This window comes from Callionymus lyra, chromosome 12 (assembly GCF_982586985.1).
Source record: "Callionymus lyra chromosome 12, fCalLyr1.hap1.1, whole genome shotgun sequence".
Lineage (NCBI taxonomy): Eukaryota > Metazoa > Chordata > Actinopteri > Syngnathiformes > Callionymidae > Callionymus > Callionymus lyra.
In genome coordinates this window covers 25133281-25153903 of record NC_141829.1, presented here as the reverse complement: position 1 = coordinate 25153903, position 20623 = coordinate 25133281, and the positions used below count along the sequence as shown (strand labels likewise).

At 35.5% G+C, this 20623-nt stretch overlaps 2 protein-coding genes across 2 annotated transcripts in view; both read left to right on the top strand.

Annotated features, from left to right (window-relative positions):
- Window positions 1-1042: 1042 nt before the first annotated feature.
- esyt3 (extended synaptotagmin-like protein 3) lies at window positions 1043-14331 on the top strand. Its single transcript, XM_087803885.1, has 23 exons — window positions 1043-1520; window positions 2849-2890; window positions 4341-4475; window positions 4538-4614; window positions 4683-4752; window positions 4924-5013; window positions 5080-5135; window positions 5212-5332; window positions 6160-6336; window positions 6863-6945; window positions 7588-7636; window positions 8364-8453; window positions 8981-9043; window positions 9115-9174; window positions 10832-10903; window positions 10978-11064; window positions 11146-11295; window positions 11515-11867; window positions 12257-12355; window positions 12556-12687; window positions 12759-12864; window positions 12938-12987; window positions 13905-14331. Exons 1-23 carry the CDS (start codon window positions 1167-1169, stop codon window positions 13942-13944), a joined length of 2556 nt encoding a protein of 851 aa, XP_087660011.1. The 5' UTR covers window positions 1043-1166; the 3' UTR covers window positions 13945-14331.
- A 1646-nt stretch (window positions 14332-15977) lies between these two features.
- Window positions 15978-20623, top strand: part of dnah7 (dynein, axonemal, heavy chain 7) — a 61422-nt gene continuing 56776 nt past the window's right edge. Inside the window, exons 1-10 of the mRNA XM_087804527.1 lie at window positions 15978-16016; window positions 16112-16196; window positions 17494-17635; window positions 17736-17850; window positions 18451-18637; window positions 18707-18779; window positions 19442-19567; window positions 19658-19777; window positions 19913-20096; window positions 20222-20401. Of these exons, the coding sequence (XP_087660653.1) occupies window positions 15978-16016; window positions 16112-16196; window positions 17494-17635; window positions 17736-17850; window positions 18451-18637; window positions 18707-18779; window positions 19442-19567; window positions 19658-19777; window positions 19913-20096; window positions 20222-20401 (1251 nt within the window). The remainder of the gene's footprint in view (window positions 16017-16111; window positions 16197-17493; window positions 17636-17735; window positions 17851-18450; window positions 18638-18706; window positions 18780-19441; window positions 19568-19657; window positions 19778-19912; window positions 20097-20221; window positions 20402-20623) is intronic.

Genomic DNA, 20623 nt, shown 5'->3' with positions numbered 1-20623 from the left:
GAAATGTCCTACAGCAAAAAGTAATGGTTTACAATAAGGTGTTACTTATTGTTGATTTTATTGTCGAACACTGGTAACATACATAATAGCATAAGTCTTTCTCCTCTGGCTGGAGGGCCAGGACCTCTCACAGTTTAGTGCTCAAAGGTGTTTGACTATGTTAATCCACTTGGTAATTGTCTGCTGTTATTCAAGCTGCTAAACTGCTTATGGTAACTGCGCCATTTCTATATGGTGCATTGGACCCCACAAACACCAGGACATTATCACGAAAACTGCCAGTTAGACAATATGGTGGAAAAATAAATAGCCAGAAAACAATAATAATAATAATAGATAAACAACAGTGGGGAAACGTCAGCCCTGGTGATCCAGTGGAAAACTCCTGAGCCCTGGTGATCCAGTGGAAAACTCCTGAGCCCTGGTGACCCCTGGTGGTCAAACTCTTGGAAAATTGTAAATATGACAATATAACATGTTGTAACTTTATCAAAAATTGCAGTTTTACTGTTGCTTTTCATACATAGTTACAGTTTAACCAAATTTGAATTTGGGTAGGTGCAGTGATAGTTGAGCCATAACTGGATTAACTAGGTTAATAACCAGAGAAGACCAAGGTTCTCATGTTCTTGTGTGAGTAAAATTCAAGGTAAGAATTGAGATCCTCTCGATCTAGGTGTCCTGCTTATACGTTTATATTGAGTGTGTCTTATTTCATGCTTCTATTCGGTACTTACGCCACACACACAAAAAACAACATGTTGTGTTTACAACACTGGTAGTAAAAGTTTCTGATTCTGATATTCTAGTGAATTAAATGTATTTCACATTTGCTTTTGGCGACATCTGGCGGCTGATTTTATAAAAATATTGTTGGGGACACATTATTCTCAACGATGAAAAGTTAAAACTACAATTTTTTTTATAGTTGTTGTGTGTTTATATCGAGGTTTGTCATGTTTTTTCTGGTGTGTGTGTGTGTTTGATGGTCGCACCCATGTTCACAGGTGTGTCTTCTCTCCCACACACTCCAAACACGGAAGTTCCAGCACAGTGTGTGTGTGTGTGGCGTCACCGTCACCGAGATTCGAGAGCAACGCGTTTCAAGTCCGCGAGAGGTTCGATATTTGTCGCCCAGGTGAACCGGACTTGAAGTGTAGGAGGCGATGTCGTCCGCCACCCGGGTCCCTCCAGGCGGGCCGGTGGAGCTGCGAGGGCTCGCCGACAACATGTCCGCGCACGGCAGCTCGGAGACGCTCAACTCGTCCGCCGTCAACCGCCTTCTCATGGACGTCCTGCTGTACCTGGGGCGGGCCGTGGTGCTGTGCTACCCGGTGTACCTGACGGGTTACCTGGGGCTCAGTATCAGCTGGGTGCTGCTGTGTCTGGTCATGCTCACCTGGTGGAAAAAGAACCGTCAGTGGAAAGACGATCGGATCGGGAGCGCTATCAAGTTCGTGGACAACGAGCGGCGCGTGATTGACAAGGAACTCCAGAGTGGACTCCAGATGGCATCATGGGTGACTTTTTTTTCTTTTTTTAAATCTTAAAATGTTTTAAAGTCCACGAGCACAATTCAGTGTTCTCGATGAGTCCCCACATGTAAAGGTGGAGACATTTATTTATAATAAATAAACATCATTTCTGCTGCAGGTAAAAAGACAGTGAGTGGCACAGATAATCTGACTCCTACAGTTGTAAACATTGCTTTGATTTGTCAAACACTTTAGATGTTTTAGTTAAAAAAAAAAGGTTAAATAGAATATAAACTTTTATTACCAGTGTTCTAAACACACCATATGAATTGATAGCACTACACGATTACAACATTACTCTTTATTCTTTTAATTATTACGACTGTAAAATATATATACTTGTATTGCTTTGTGACCCTAGAAAGACGCTTTAGAAATAACCATTACTTACTTATTTTTCTCATCTAAAGCTCTTATATTAGGACTATTTTCACATGAATTTAAAGACCATTTCAAGAATAAATATTATTTCAAAAGTATAGACAATGTGTAGTCCTGTATGAAAAATATGATTTCATTCCACATGTAAAGGTGGAGACATTTATTTATAATAAATAACATCATTTCTGCTGCAGGTAAAAAGACAGTGAGTGGCACAGATAATCTGACTCCTACACGTCGTCAGTTGTAAACATTGCTTTGATTTGTCAAACACTTTAGATGTTTTAGTTAAAAAAAAAAGGTTAAATAGAATATAAACTTTTATTACCAGTGTTCTAAACACACCATATGAATTGATAGCACTACACGATTACAACATTACTCTTTATTCTTTTAATTATCACGACTGTAAAATATATATACTTATAGTATTGCTTTGTGACCCTAGAAAGACACTTTAGAAATAACCATTACTTACTTATTTACTATTTTATTGTGATTTTACATGCGATCTTTCTCATCTAAAGCTCTAATATTAGGACTATTTTCACATGAATTTAAAGACCATATATTATTTCAAAAGTATGGACAATGTGTAGTCCTGTATGAAAAATATGATTTCAACTTCTGTTCCAGTCCACTCTTTGGATACCAGTGAGGTGTTTTTGGTAAGCGCCTGACAAGATGCGGAAATTCGTCCAGAATCTATGACTGTGATGCATTTTTTTTAATGACTTTCCAATCATCCAGCTTTTAAAAGCATGTGATTTTTTTTCTCAATTCAAGTCACATCTCTTTATTACAGCAATGACAAACCACGTTACTTTCTCCAATATGCATGTACACCCCCTGAGAAAACTGCATGACTACAATTAAGTTTTACGATGTCTGCAAAAAAATGTAATCCTTCCATCTTTCACTGTATGTTTAAGATCCACTTTCCTGATGTAGAGAAGGTCGACTGGGTCAACAAGGTAAGTGATTTTAAGTCCTTTAACAGTTCAACAATGTTTTGGCTCATTGTTGGTATTAAGGAGGGATTAAACATAAGGAAACTGGTATGATGTATGATAATACATTTATTCTTCCTACATTGGGTGAATTTGATCACAGGGGACTGATTCTGTGCAGTCTGAACATTTGAAATATAACTTGACGTATGGTCCGATGATGTGATATTGCTATACAAAAGTCTAGAATACATGTTATGTGCAGTATAACTCATCTACTTGATGCATTTTTAAGCATTTTTTTCCCAATACATCGGCTCCCATCGGCTGCTGTGCCTTATGTCCTCCTGCAAAAACTGAAATACAAACAAATGTTTTAGTCTCGTTTCAAGTAAAAATGTTTGCTTGGATTAAATATGTGACACAACTACCAGACCAGTGCAGATAAATACCTTAATTCAAGATTTTGAAAGAGAAAACTATAATCTTAACTGCCTCTTAAGAATATAAATAATACCTTCCTATAGATGAGACTGTAAACTGTAAACAACTAAATAAGACACTAAAATGGCTTAATATCATAAAATAAAACCCTTTTCTGGACTGGTCTGGTAAATATAACTAAGTATTAAGACTTATTATTATTATTATCATATTATTATTTATATTTATCTAATATATATTTATATGTCTTACTTAAATTAAGACAAAAAACTTGCTTATATTTATATATATCTTTGGAAATTTAAAATAATCTTAGGTTAGGTTTACTTACTTCATACTTAATATGTGCTTTTAAAGTCCAACCTATATGTCTGGAGACTCATTTTATTCCCCCTTTTAATTATCTTTTAACCCTTGTTCTTCTCAGGCCCAAAACAAATGTGTGACCTTGACCACTACATATTTCTTTCTGGAACCCAACGAGGTCATTCATCTTGAACCAGAGACAACACAAGGGATACCTCAAACTATTTTTTTTTTCCGGTCCTCTGGGTCATCTTGACCCTGAGATAACACAACGGTTAACAAAGAGAGGGTTCTAGTCTGATTAAGTTTAGTTGTGAATACCCAACAACAAGATTGGATCAGAATTTCACCCCTTCTTCATGTGTAATAAACTAACAATGTCACATCATCAATACTTAAAATTCTGAAATAGTCATCACTCTTTAAACACCAATTGTATTATCAGTGTTCTGTAATACAAGCTTCAATGTGTTCATCTTATTTTATTTTTAAGTTATTTGAAGCATTGCAGAGAAGAAAGAACACTTTTTAATTATTTCTTTTTCTAAACATTACCATCACAAATAATACGTAAATGCAGTTTTTAAAATCATTGGTCCTTCTCACCCACTAAACCCTGTGCATTCTTGGAGCTTACTCGTTTGTGTTTCAAAATGTCAAGAGGTTTCGTTCATATTTGATGAAGGTGTTTTCTCATCTGCTCTCGTCGTTTGCATGTGTTCAGGTGTTGGAACAGGCCTGGCCTTTCTTTGGCATGTTCATGGAGAAGCTCCTGAAAGAGAACATCCAGCCCGCTGTTAGACAGTCCAGTGCCGCACTCAAAACATTCTCCTTCAGCAAGATCCACTTCGGACACATAGTAAGTGCGCTTGGATAATCTGACAAGTTGTAGTCTGTGATGATTTAAAATTGTTTCTCCAGCCTCTGAAGATCACCGGCATTAAAGCCTTTACCCATGAGGTGGACCACAAAGAAGTGGTTCTAGACATGGACATATGGTTGGTAACCATTGAAAACTATAGACTTGTTAGCTTCAGCTTCTGTATTTAACTGTTTTTCTTTTCAGTTATCATGGTGACGTCGACATTGATGGAGAAGTGAAGCCTGCACTCACCGCTGGTGTCAAAGGGCTTAAAGTAAGTTGAATTTTTTTTTTTTGGAATATCACATTTTCTGAACCCTCTGAGGTCATCTGATTTCCTATAACCAACCTTCTAGTAGAGCTCATCAAAGATGTCTTCAGAGAGGAATACAAATGCAATGATGACTTACAGCTTTACTTTGTTTCAAACTATTTTTTTTTACAGCTAGAGGGAATGATCAGGATTATCTTAGAGCCACTCATTGGTCAAGTGCCACTCGTGGGCGGCGTCACCTTCTTCTTCATCCGCAGACCGGTAAGTTCCCACAAATCATCGTATCTTCTCAATAATGCATGAACGGCATTTGTATTTTCTTTCCAGAAACTTGAGATCAACTGGACCGGTATGACAAATCTCTTGGACAGCCCCGCCTTCAGGTATGCAACCCTATACTCGTCTTGTTCATCCAGTCAAGCAAGATTTGTGGACTCTTCTTGCCTATTTCTCTTCTAGCTCTTTATCTGAGGGAACCATCATGGACATAATCGCCTCTCTCATGGTGCTGCCCAATCGCATGTGCTTTCCTCTCATCGACCAAGTAAAAGTGGATCACATGAGGTTCCCTCTGCCACGTGTATGTTGGATTGCCTGAAGTCCTCTTAGCTTAGCTGTTAAAATAACCTTATTTTACATTATACAATGTAGATATTTGCTAGTTCTAACAACTCACCACCAACTACAGTGAATTATTCTTTGAAATATTTGTGGATCCAGATGGAAGCAGAAGTTTTTAGTAACATAAAGACGACATTATCTCCTTGGCGGAAGGTCTCTCATGTACCATAATACCTATTATTTTTTAATTACACCTACTAAACAAACACACAATTGGCTTTTCTAGGCTCCATAAAGCAACTATGTGATCAAATTAAACATTATCAAATTAAATGCAATAGCAGGCAATCTATTAACCATCGTGGTGAGTCACTAAGTATATGAATGTCCTTTTTTAAGACGTATGAATTACAATTCTAGTTCTGAGGTTTCAAGAAACAACTAATGTGGTTTTATGATACAATGTCCTGATTTCAAATTCCACTAGAGTTTCTAAGCTGAGAGCAACTCGTGCTGAGCTCTGGTAAAAAAAAAAGACAATTTATACAATAATACGATAATATAATATAATACAATTGTTTTAGTTTTATGTTAAATTTGATCAATTATCGCCAACAATGAGAAACATGTACTCTTTGATTGTTTTTCTTTATTTGCTTTTAAAATTACTTTTCCTAAAACTAGTTTTGAGATCATCATTATCAACATCTTTTTTTTCTACATACATTATTTAAATGATCTATTATGATAAAAGCCAGCTCCAGCTTTTTTCAACATCATTAAAAACCAGGTTTGTGTTGGAAGTATGTTTTGGTTTGATGATAATTCATCTTCTGTTTTGACCAGGGGGTGGTGAGGGTCCATGTTTTGGCAGCCAAAGATTTGGTGGCCAAGGACACTTTTATGATGGGTATGATCAAAGGGAAGTCTGACCCCTATGCTACGGTGCGGGTCGGCAATAGCCAGTTCCAGACTAAGACCGTAAAGGAGAACCTCAACCCGACATGGAATGAATCTTATGAGGTATAACATTGTTGTCATGAGTTCCCTTGCTGTTTAATTTGACTTTTCTCAAAGAAGTATTATTGTATTGTTTTGAACTTTTCTGGCATGCGTCTTTTGTTTATTTCACTGGGGAATTTGGGACAACATTTCCTTGTGTGTCGACGGCTTATCAAACAAGATACTTTGGATAAAGTCTATCAACACTTTGTTCTTTTGAGGAAGTAAAAATCAAAACAAACCCTCCAAAAAATAAAATCAAATAACAATTGTAGATCTTGAGGTTTTAATCACATAACATGTAACTTGTGTTAAGGCTGTTTCAAACTTAGTCATACATTTTTAACTTTGTATTGTTTTGTTGTTTAAGCACCTTGTGACCCTGGTCCGTGAAAAACGCTTTACAGAGGACGTTAAAGAAGAAGTTAGAATGTTTAAGGAATATCATTTTTAATTAACTGAACTTTTAATAAACAATTTCTGTGTCAAATTAACAATATTTTCACTCCAATGTCTACATTTAAGCAACTACATTGTGTCCCCACAGTTTGTGGTCCACGAAGCTCCTGGACAGGAGCTGGAGCTGGAGCTTTACGACGAAGACACGGATAAAGACGACTTCATTGGAAGGTAGCAAGGAAACATCAGTCTTGTGTTGGGCATGTTTTTTAAAAAGCCAGATGTAATGTATAATTGTTTATATCAATCTCATCTTTTCCTTAACATGAGTTTCATTAGATTTGTACATTTTTATACTATTGTTTTATACATTCTCACAATTTCAATCATACACAATTTTTCTTTTGTATTTCATACACGTACAATTGTAGAATTCTTAATTTCATTTAAACCTCATAAGCAACGATCAACCAAATTTAAAACTTTAATCTGTTTGAAGTGTAATCAAATATTTTTTCAGATGACCAGGCAAGATGTATTTAGTTAAATTAAATATTTAACAAACAAATTAATTTATTTGTTTTGCAAACAAAGCCTTGAGTAATTAAATGGGTCAGAAAATGACAACTTGTTTTCACTTGACTATAAACCAACATCCAATCACAAGAGAGAAAAAATCTTTGATGAAAATGAATTATACATTTAGTGTAATTAAATGTAATGTTTAAAGTGTGTGCGTAACTGATCCTGTTAATATACGCAAAGTGTATGCAAATGAACACACTAAATAACGTTTTACATTCAATAAGCATTAGAATTGAAAAGCACTATTTCATGATCGCAGCTTAATCTCTTGTTGATTTAATACTGCAGGCATTACCTCGACTTGGGTGAAGTGAAGAGGGAAAAGGAAATAGATAAGGTGAGTTTCAGTAACTAACTGTACTTAAAAGTGTTTTCTTTCTCATATTTGTACCAGAAATTAACGTTAATAGCAACTGACAATTAAACCCTTGTTGTATTGTCATGGCTCCCCCGCTGTGCTGTTGCCACTAACTGCATGTCATTTTAAAAAATGATTTAGAAGAAATATGACCAAGGCTTTTGTATGGTCACTTTCATGATTATTGTTTTTGTTCTTTTATCTATCAGTTTAGTGGTCAAAATGAAACCAACCATTACAGAAAATATGTTCTCCCCGTGTTGTGTCGGTTTACTCCGAGCACTCCGGTTTCCTCCCACAGTCCGAAAACATACAAAGTTTGATTGAGAACTTGGGGAAATTGTCTGTAGGTATGAGTGTGTGTGTGTGAATGTCCCCTGCATCTCGCACAATGAAACTGGGATAGGCTCCAATCCATGACCCCAATAAGGGATAAAGCGGTCGAAAATGAATGAATGAAAAAACGATATCAAAATGTAATTTATTACTACTTGAATTTAATTTTTTCTATTTAAAATATAATTGAATCTTAAATTCTAAAATCTAACTGACTGTCATTCGAGAGTCACTCTGTCCTTAAGTTTAGTTTTTCATGCTTAATATGAAGCACAATTAACTGCCAGATTAAAAGTGGTTTCAAAAATTCACTTTATTGTTGCATCTACCCTAGAGTCACGCCCATCAACATTCTTTCTTTCACTCACAGTGGTTTCCTCTTGACGGAGTCCCGAATGGAGAAGTTCATCTAAAACTCCAATGGTTTGGACTCCAGAATGACTCCAGTCTGCTAAAGGAGGTAAAATATGTTTCCCTAAATCAACATTTATCCTGTAAATTAAAGGATTTTGATTGTTTCTTGACAATTTCCACATTTTCTTTTGTATTAAAATCATAAATAAATTATAGAAGATAAATGTTTGTAGCCTTTAGATACAAACTAAATCCAGGGAAAGCTCTTTGGAAATGAAACGCATCAAGGTAGTTGAAGTTTATTTCATGTAACATTTTAGGAATTTTACTTTAGTTTGGAAGATATTTCTCACAATCTCATGATTTAATTTAACTTGAATAAGTTTAAATTCAAGTTGTTTCTTAAAAGAGTTTCCTGACACAGCGCCTTCATTTTCAACGCCACTAAATGGCACTCTTGGCTCAATATTCATTTGCTTCTCTAATCCAATGAATGAGAGTTCCACTTTGTGAGCTCTGAAAACAAACCGCAGCACTAAGAATAAATATGCTACTTAAGTCTTAAAATAGTGATAAAGACAAAGATTCAGTTAGAATTCCATTGTGGTGAACAGTCTTTTCTTATTCCTCCAGTCTTCTGAGGGATTCGCCTGTGCTATGCTTGCCGTGTACCTGGACAACGCTTCCAACATCCCTGTGAGTGGACGTTCAGAGCAGCAGTAGCTACATGCCAGGACAAGCATGACCATGTTTGTTGTGTTCCTCAGAAAGACAACAGTGAGTTAATCCACAATCACAAACCAGGAAAGATCGCCAGGGAAGCTCAGGTGAGTAAGATCACTAAACATCATCACTGTGCATGTGAATGTTATTTCCATTATAATGACGATGTTTAACAAGTCAAATACTAACATATTTGATCATGTTCTTACTGCTCGTGGGGATAGAAACTGATCTATATTATTATTAGTCCCAGGCAAGTATAGCAAGAGTGATCGACATTGTTAAGTAAAGTTGAACATTAATCTTTCATTACATTTTCATTCAAGATCAGTATTTACTTTCGGTATTCTCACACATTATTCAGTCTGATGTTTCTATAGTCTCCAGGCACTTGATTTGTAACAACAATAATACGAGGCTTTTTCTACAAAATTGTAAAACATAATCAGAGATACTTGAACCTCCTCTTTAACTTTTGGTCAAATGACCTAATGTGGACAGACAGAAGCACAGAGCAAAGTGAACTTGTTGGATTTGAAAGTGAAAAAGGGATAAACAAAGTAGGGTGAGGTCCATTATTACTGGCAGCAGGAATGTTTTATGGCCTGGAAAAAACCCTCAGCTGAAGTTGTAATGAATCATTTACAAACCACTTTTGGTTTTGATTATCACTACTTTTTTGTTTAAAATATATTTAACTAGAATCTAGATGTTTACTGTTTTTATCTCTGTGAGTCATTTCATAATCCAGAAATCATTGAGTTTTAAATGCTAATCAATAATTCAAAGTATTTTCTTCACAATTAGACAAATAACTCACAGCTGTTCTGTTAAAACTTCAGTACGCGGTAGGATACTTTCATCTGAGTTTCTTTTCCTGGTGAGAAGAGCAGGAATTACCAGTTTGTGTTGCTGCGTGCTTGTCATTTCTCTGGGTGTGTTAACTGCTCTAGGATCAGATTCCTACAGGCCTCTGCCTCAACACTATAGGTTTGCTTCGGTGTCATTCGTTACTGTGTAATGCTGCCATCTACTGGCAGGAGACAATAATGTGGAAAAAAAAATTGGTTTTTGACCTCATTGGTCATCATCAGTTCCTTAAAATGTTTAAATGCTAAAATAATAATAATAAAACATTTTACACATGGGCTTACAGTGATGCTGGTTTGAATTAATCCATCTCTCAATAACTACTTAAAGGTTATTACGAGTCTGTGTGGTTTCAATGGCAAAAATACATGCTTTCTAAGTTAGTTAAGACGACACGAAAAACAAAACACGGATTAGTAACCTCAGCCAGCGTTCAATCGGCAGCTACGTCATAATGATTAATGCAGCCCGGACCACCGTGAGAACCCTGTGGAGTCAACCATTCTTTCAGATTTACATATTGACGATTTAAAGATACCATTATGCAGAAAGGCAGTATAAAGAGCGGTTGCATCACAGACAGATGACTCGTGTGGCCAGAATAAATTCCTTTAGTGAGGAAATAAAATCTGAGTGCACAGGTCTGTTTACATTGAAGCTACCGCTGCGACAGACTCAAAAGCATTACTAATAACCTCATAAAAGCGCAATATTATTTAGAAGAAATGCATTTAATTACAGGTTCACAACTCCAGTTGGCATAACTTTCTTAAAGTACCCCAGCCTTTCTTGAAAAGTCCTTCTTCTAAATGACTTTGAAAGTAACTCTGATATATTTATAGACACCAATAAAATATGAATGTAAAAATATAATATAAATAATATTTTCAGCTCACAAGAAAGGCATCCAGTCCAAGCTCCTATGTGGAACTGTCCGTAGATAAAGATGTTCAAAAAAGCAAGGTAATGTGAAATAATTAGATCCATTAATGTCGACCTTCCAAACAAACTAACATGTATCCATCCATGTATCCAAGGTGGCTTTTTCCTCCAAAGACCCTGCTTGGGAGGAAGGCTTCACATTCTTTGTGCAGAATGTCAACTCACAGCAGCTTTTGGTTCAGGTTTGAATAGAAATATCCTAATGCTCCAATCAAAAGATAACAAAATGTTAGATGGTTTATGTTTTTTTTTCCTTGTCGCAGGTCAAAGAGCATGAGAAGAAGACCGTTCTCGGTACTCTCAGCTTGCCTCTCACTCGCTTGCTCAACACCTCCAACATGGCACTGGACCAGCGTTTTCTACTGGAACGTTCCGGCACAAACAGCCAGATCAAGATTAAAGCAACTCTTAGGGTTGGTTGACTGTTTTCTATTATTACTATATTAATATATATATGACCATTCATTAGTTTATCTGAATTGTCTGACAAGTGATCAAGTATAAGCTGCCTGACCTTCTACCTGATCATTTAGTAACAGTCGGACAATGTTAATGTCAATGTTATACCGTCTATGGATGAACCTCATCAGCCCAGCAATAGATCCATGTGTCTGACCCGATGATCTTCTCAGGTTTTAACACTGGAAAAGCCACCACCGAAAGTCATCGTTGATCCACCTCCAGACACATCCTCCCTTGCCAACCAAAGCCACGACATTGCAGCGTCCACTCTGTCCCTCCCAGCACAGACCGCCTCTGAACTTTCCTCCAGCAATAATAAAGCCGCCTGGGACGCACCGTCCACAGCTCCCGAGACGAACGTCAATAATCACTCCAAAAATGGATTTGGTTCTTCCCGGCCTTACGACACTTTGCGTCCTACGCCATCAGGAGCGATGCGCCGCTATGACTCGCACAGCATCCTGTCAGAGAACTCCCTTGCCTCATCCAGGTTCGACCTTTCAGAAGGAGCCTCGTACCCAGAGTAAGTCAGTTTAAGTTTAATTTTAAACGCTTAATTAAAGCAAATATATTTATCATTTATCATGTAGACCTCACGTTGTTCACGTAACGCTGCATAAAAAGTCTGTGTCCAAACTGAGAATGTATGACATGGACTGGACACTAGAGGCCGCCATATACACTATTAAAAAAAAAGAATACAGCCATAGGACTATATCATCTATAACATATTGCATTATAATAAACTTGGAACAGCTTTGAACGACTGGTTTTGGAGAGGATTATTTAATTGATCTCTTATGATTTTATATATATTTAAACATAATTTAAAGATGGAAACAATTAAAATACAGTGCATGTTCTCTCTTGTCGTCTTGTTGTCTAGATTGTTAATGGTTTACAACATTTTAGGGCACTCAGAAGATATCAAGGGTCTCTCGGAGAGATCAATCTGACGATACGGTACGCCACATTGAGGAAGAAATTGAGCATCATGGTCAACACCTGCAGGTTAGTCACCTCCCCTTCCCTGCAAACTGACTGGTCTTCTTGGAGAGTTACACTTACACTTAAACATATTATGAAACAACAAAAAAAAAATCGTCACATCAAAGTGTTTCGCAATTTTAATTGGATTTCATGTTTTGAGGATTCTTTTTGACCTCTAGTTCAAATATTAAGGTAGGATTAATTGCATCCATTTTCTACAGGAACTTGTTTCCCTGTAGCGAGAATGGCACCGACTCGTATGTGCGCATTTATTTGCTGCCCGATCAATCCTGGAGACACCGCAAGAGGACTCAAGTGGCGAGGAGGACGGTGAACCCAATCTACAACGACAAGTTTGTCAATTAAACTCCTTAAAAAAAAATTTGTTCACAGGATGTTTTCATTTGTATTCATTTGATTACAGGATTGAGTTTGATGTAACACTAGAAGAGGCTCAGAAGAGGACGTTGGACGTGTCTGTGAAGAACAATAAAATGTTTAACCTTCGCCAACGAAAGGACATCGGCATGGTAGGCTGAGCTGGATATGATAGTTGAAGAAATGCTGAATTATTTACTGCCTATTTTTTTTTTTATGTTTCAGACTCTGGTCGACCTTGCACAGATGGATTTGGTCAAGGGCGTCTCAGACTGGTACGGACATCATCTTACGATTCTAGAAGAAAAGATTGTTTTAATAAATAACAATAATTTAGCTTTGTTTGTTCTTTTGACGTTCTTTGTTCTAGGAAGTCTCACATCCTCTTCCTGTTATATTTCAAAAATAAATGATTGTATTGTAATGAAATGTCCAAAATTAAGGTTGGATTTTTTAAAAGACGTAAGAAGAAATGTAGCATTAGGATAATTTAAAAACAATATATAAAGGCATTTGATATTATTACATTATTGATGTTCTTTGTATTTTTTCTGTTTAAAGTTTTTGTATCCAATTAGCTATACCAACAGGTAGAAGATTTTAAAATAATTGGAATAGGAATAGAAAAATGTCACTTTATATCTTGAATTTTTTTTTTTTTTATCAAAACCTATGGACACCAAAAACAAAGAAAATGACAATTTAATTAAAAATAATGTTAAATAGTTTCCGTTTCATTAACTATAACAAAGTGATGTTTGATTAAAAACAACAATTACCTTTTTTCTTAATCGCTTTCCCCTTCATTTTATTTTAAGTTAACAATATATGATAAAGTAAAAAAACGAATAATGTTCTTGTGTCATTAATTATTATGACATAATTGTATTTGATTTTCAGTCCACTTTTCCTCTGTATTAATGTGAAATTCTGCCTGTGTGTATGTTAAAACTTTCTTTAAGTTTATATTTAAATATTGTTAAAATTAGCTTAAGTTATCTCTGTTTTCTCGATACCTCTTACATCAGCTGGAAACAATGCTTTCTACATCATTGTGTGTATATTACACAAAAATCCCCTTATATTTAATGCACATCAGACTCCACTAATGTGAATCACTGACACTTTAAATTAACCAGTTTATTCACTGTATACTAACGATGAATATTTATTTCTTTTCCATGTGCTTAAGGTTTGAGTTGACCTTACCTGGGCTAAAGAAAATCAACTAAAAGAGCTGTTTGCACCGTCAGTCCAAAACTGAAGATTTGCGTATTACATTGTTTCCTTAAGGTCCTGAGCCCATATAATGTTTCACTAACAATATTTTCCTGTAAATTACTGGACATTCCGGGTGTACCTGACCATGCAAGAACACGTTAATCACTACTGTACGATCCGATCAGGTTGAATATGTTTCCTTTTTTTGCCCAAGTTTAAAACTTTTGCACACTTTTAATCACCGTTTTCCGTGTTGTTTGATAATATATATAATTTTAGAGTGCAATCATTGCTTTGGATATTTTTTTGGGCAGGGTGAGTTGCTCTTTGCCAAACATGTTGTTGTGTGTAAATATTTGTATTTATATTTTAATTTAATAAAGGGGAATACAATAAGATTGAATTGTTTATTTCTTCAAATCTTGTCTCATAATTCAGTGAATTTCCCAACATCCATTTAAGTTGTCATTTTGGAAAAATAAATTATTTCAAAGATGCCCTTGGAACTTTTTTTATGAAGGATCTTTACATGTCTTTTTTTTTTTTTACCATTATTAAATCCAGCTCTTTTAATAAAACAACAATGAAGGCAAAAAAGTTTATTTTGTGTCTATAACACCAAAAATCTCATATTAAGAAGTAGATTTAAAAGTTCTCCCCAAATAGTTTTTTGGCCTCCGGGTCACCTTGACCCTGAGATAACGCAAGGTTTAAGAAAATATATATTTAACAATTGATGTCCAGAATAATCAAAGCCTTTCAGAATATGAAATTGATATTTACAAATGAATAATTCAAAACAGTTAAGATAGAAAGTAGGATTTTTTTCTTTATGAAATTTTCAAATTTAATTACAGAACAGAAATAATCAATTTTGGGGTGTCTTCGAAAATGTATACAGTGTATTAAATAAATTAAATCATTATCTCTGTGTTTATTTAAATGCTGACATGTTTAGCTTTCTCTTTCAGAAGTAATCAATTACAAACTGTTTAAAGTTTAAAACTAAAAAAAAAAAACACAAAGGCCTTGTGTACTGTAAATTATGTTTTAATACGCCGTTTAATTGTTGTTATCATTTATTTTAAAGAATACAAATGTTAGTTTGACTACAATTTACTGCATTTACATTAGTATTACGGCAAAACTTCCGAGGTCCCTTGAACGCCTCATCACTTTTCCTACGTCACAGGGGGGCGGTGGTTCGTTTTGCGTTGGTTACGCTCAGGTAAGTTTTGAAAAGTTTTTTCGTGTGCGTTGTAATGAAAACGTTAACATTTTAAGCTACTTAATTCATATTAAAATAACCGTAAGCGTGTCACTATGTTTTTCTATAAATCGCATAATTAGAAAAAAAAAAAAAAAAAAAATCAAAATAGTTCCCGTGTTTCAACAAATTAGCCCCGAAACTGTCCCGACTAAAAACCCAAAATATATCTATATAGTTTGGCTAATGTGTGGTTATTTTTGTTAATGTCTTCCTCTGTGTCTGAATTGTTTGACCAAGGCAACTAGTGTTACCACGGCAACGATTCTTCCGCCGAGCTCAAACAACCAGAACAAAGTATTTTAAATTGATGGATATTTAACAAATATGGCTGTCGACACGTTTATTAACTTATGTATATTGTAAATATATTTTTTATATACTTGTAGTTGAAACCATTTTGACATATCTATTATAAATCACTGCACAAACATGAGTCGACATTACAGCGACATTTATCAATCCTATACGAATGTAGAAGCATATTGTTTTGACTGTTTCTTTTATTGCTTATATCTTTATGTCTTTGTTTGTCATTTCAAAGCACTTAACTCCGACCAATCCTATCAAAGCATTTGATTAATAAATTGTGCCTTTATGTTCTATGAATATTAATATGTGATTTTCAGAGGTTTTTTATTAAAGTCAATAGGTATTTTTTTATTTGATCATGTTTATCTTTCTCTTTCCATTGACACACAGAGTTTTTTAAGAGAATCTACTACTTCTCTTAATGTTCATTTTCAGGTCATTTTCAAAAATAAATATACCGCAGACATGGCCTCTTTGCCTAAGAAGAAGAAAGAAGACAACCAGGTATTATCACATGACTAGAAAATCAAGTCACTGTAATATTTTAGCTTTAAATGCACAATGTATGGATGAAAACGAATAATTCAATTTGCTTTAAGGCTGACAAAGGACCACTATGGGAATCCTCTGCATACTTGTTCGACCCAGAAACAGTCTTTCTTCAAACTCAAGAGTCAGAAAACAGTAAGTGGGGAGAATAAAACCAATGAGGGGAAGAAATATTCATCCATCATCCTTAATTCCTAATTCTTCGCTCGGTATTTGAGAAAATAACTTCACGTGGGGTAATCTAATAGTAAATCTAGTTTCTTCTCCTGCCTGCCTCCTCAAAGCAGGTGGTTCAGATTGTACCTTTCTTTTCAAAGGTTTCAATATACTGTATATTAATGGTAAACTGGTAGTAAACATCTATTAATTAATTAAAGTAAACAGTGGCAGGAAAATGTTGAAGTTTCAGTTTGTGTCATTTAATCATCTGTTATACAGAGTTTAAAACAAAGACAATGTATCATAAAACTTAACAATTTATATACCGTATATAATTGTTTTAAATAATTTGGTCTTGGCCATGGTGGAGACAGTCGCAGTCTGACTTTTTAAGGGTCTTTTATACGAATCAGGAGATAATGTTGCTATTAATACAGTTAATAAATGAGAGGATAGAAGAGCTTTAGTATTATCTTGATCTTTAAAGTATATACTTTTTTGAGTATTGTTTTGATTGTTAAAGCGCTTTGTGACCCTGGTCTGTAAAAGCGCTATATAAATAAATATTACTTACTTACTTACTTTAAGGTAAACTTATTTAATGAATTTCTGCACCATTATACAAATTATTATTTTGAAAATTGTAAATGTTATTTTCCAGAATTTTGTTTAAATATTCTGCCCCCCAGAGTTGAAGGGTACCTATGGTTTAGGTAGAATAACTCCTGTATTATCGACCTGCTCTCTAATGTTCTAATAATAAGTTAAAGCCTAAACTGCAATAAAGGAGTTTAATAAAGATTGAGTGTTAAAAATCTCTATAGTGTACAGTAATTATATATAAATGACAACAGATGATTCATTGTATTTGAAATGTAACCATTAATAAGAAAATGTTATTTCTTGAGGTCAATATCACAACTTTACAAACTTCATAAAGACACAGCGGGTTCTAAAACTTTCTTATTGAGTATCTTTCCTTGATATTCAACATACAAGGTTCTCCCTTTGAGAGAAAAATGACCAAATCTCTATTTTATCTAACCAGGGTGTCGGTGCACAGTGTGGAATAGCCACAGGTTATGGTCCCTATGAGATACTTATTTATATCCCTGCTGGATATTTGCAAACAAATCCAACAACCGAATGTTTTTTTTTTAAATTAGCTGAGTAAAGCTGGAGGGATACCTGATGGATGTTATTTTTTTAAAAATGTATCTATATTTTGTACATTTGTTTTTTTCCCGCTATTTTAAATTCTTTGAAATCCCAGCAGGAGTGCGGCTGGCAGAAGAAGAACCCAGTAAAACTCCCATGTCGACGAATAGAAAATCCACCAGCACTTCTCAATACTCAAACCGCATCCTTGGAGCAAAGTACAGGCAGCTTAGTGAGCCACGCTTCAAACTAATATGGTAGGTTTTTGTGCCTGTATCATCCATGTTAGGCTTTTTTGCTTCGTATATATGCCTACATAAGAAAATGTTTACCTTTGTAAACCTTTTTTTTCTACAGTCAGCAGCTGGAACAGGAGGAGGGCAATGCAATGAATTTAGGAGAGGATACCCTCGCACCCGTCCATCCCTTTTCTTCATCATATGTGGTCAAGAAGGAGAGTGATACTGACATGGTAAAAATACAAATTTACCTTCAGTAGTCCACACAGGTGGTGTGAACTAAGGTAGTCAGTAAGAACCTGTAATCTGCTCTGAAATCAAGCTTTCATGTCACTTTCTGTCGACACAATTATTCTGTCAGGAAAAATGATGAACTAATCAGACGCAGTGTATTGTAACCCTGTAGGTAGCGCTCATGATGTGAGGTGTCATTAGAATAGCTGTAAAAATCCGAAAGCTAAGAATTTACCACCATTATTAATCCTGACAGTGTGATTGTCTGACAGAAAATGACATAAAAGACAGATTATAATGCAGATTACTTCTCAACAAAAATATTGATTCTCTCATGTTTAGACAAATCAAAACATTTGACAATTACTTTTTACCTTACATCTTGAAATTAAGGCTTTATGCAGTTTACATTTGAAGTAAATATTTTAAAAAGTTTCAAAATGATAAAGTTAAAATGACCATCACTACATTTTTCAAGATGTTACACAGTTTTCAATTTGACTGAACCAGCTGCATTATTTTATCAATTTACACCGGTTTGTCAAGTATTTTTTATTCCATCTTCATTTAAAGAACCCTTTTCTTCTTTGTCTTTTCAGAGAGATAACTGCAACTTCTTTATCCAGAATTGGATACCTTCAGAGCATGTGGCGCCATTTGAAAACTCCTGGCTTGTCAGTATTTTGGAAATGGTTCCAAAGTACCTGAGAAGTGAGACCATCCCAGTGGAGCTGCTTGTTGAAGAGATTCAGGACGAATACAAGCGCAGCATTCAGAGAGCGACTTGTAGGTGTTTCCAGTTTTAACCCTCAAATACGATTGACAAACATCTTAAGTCAATTATTTTTCTTTCAGTGCAATATACATACAGAAATCCAGCTGATGAAATCACAGACAAGCCGAAAGAGGTGCCCCCCCATCGACAAGAGTATGTTGAATTTTATACTTTTTATGTTATAAAATGTGTTTATTTTGTGCGCTTGCATTAGTAAAATCAGTTTTGGACACGGGATCGTGGCTTCATGTTGTATATTTGTTTTTTGTGTGATGTAAGCTTTTGTTTTATGCTTTATTGTATTTAGTAATTTTTCTTTAGCTTCAACACCCGAAAATATGTCTTATACATGTTTGTTTTTTTAATTGTCTTCAGTTTTCTTTCTTGGCTACCTAGAGTCAGAATAGTGTAACTGCAATGTCGTACATTGTTCATTTTGCGACTCACTTATGATTGTTCGAAATAAAACCAACCATAACAGATAATATTAACAATATCAAAATGTAGCTTCGAAGCTAAATCATATTGATTATAAATGTCATTAATTCAGAGACTTCTAAGAGAACAGCTCATGTCTAAGATGGACATTTTCTTGAAATGTTTGGTGAAGGTAGAGAAATGGAGATAACAGTTTGAGACTGTATCCAAAAGTGATAATAGAATCTGACTCAGAGATTTTAAGTCAACATATACATTCCCTTGGGACAATTTCTTTTTTTTTTATTAACTGATAAGAATGCGAAGAAAGTAATTTTGACCAGATCGTCCAACAAGCTGTATTTTAACTGAATCAAATAATTTGTTTGCAATTCTAGTATGGAGATGGTCCCGAAACCATGGCATAGCTCTTTTGCGTATGCACAAAGAAAGATGAAAGACATTCTTCATTCTTTCAATCCCACAATGCTGCAGGTGCAGCAGCTTTGGCACAAATCCTACAAGTAGGTGTATTGAACTGTTATAGACGGTCAGTTTTCACCGGGAACTAAAGTTGGGGGAGTTATGTCATGTCTGGGTTCTCTTGTCGGCAGGAGTCTACGCCTGATCATGGTGAATGAATTCCAGACCAGGGAGGAGTCAATGGAGCTCTTAGAATTTAAACAAATAGTCACTTCACATGTTGATAACACCAGGAAAATCCTATTGAATAAGTAAGTTTGCTTTCTTAAGTAAGTACAACAACTAAACATAGTCACAAACCAACAACTCACAACTGATAAAAAAAAGCTTGCAAAAACTCAGTAGAAATGTACTTAATGTAATGTAATTAATTTTGCTCTCAACAGATGGGTGTATGAAGTGCAAAATATTTACAACAGTGGTAACAGACGGAAGCTGGTGCCTCCCACAAGCAACATGAATAAGCTGCAGTCGTTCTTTAACTCCGCCGCTACGCTGATGACCATGCAGCTTCAGAGCCTTGCACTTGAGTCAATGCGCGATTATACCAACCTGATATCCCAGGACCCGGTAAGGAACACACATAATGCACTGTCACTCTCTGGCTTTGGCTAGCCTCAGTACATGAACACTAAGCCCCGCAATACAAAGCTGGCGCCTTTTTAACAAAACAATATATCCCACTCTCTTGTCAGAGCTCTGTGCTGGCCTTCGAACACCCAGGCTTCATCCTGAAACTTATTCTAGACGACAAAGAGATCAAGTTTGAGCCGGACTTTAAAGTGTATGAAGAGGCTCTACTTAACATCTACGAATTCATGCTACGGACTGTCAGCATTGTCCCTCGTGTGGAGACCACCCTTTATTCTGAGTGGGTAAGAACAAAAACATTTGCCCTATTTTTGATGATTTATCAGCACTAATTAGAAATATTTCTCACATTTGACACAGTAAATGTAACTGTTGTGATGTCTTAGGGTTACCTTGACCCAGAGAACCGAATACAAATGTGTTTGAGGTATCCCTTGTGTTGAAATTCAAATGCAGTGGTGGAGGTCGTTCGCCTCTGGGTCACCTTGACCCTGAGATAACACAAG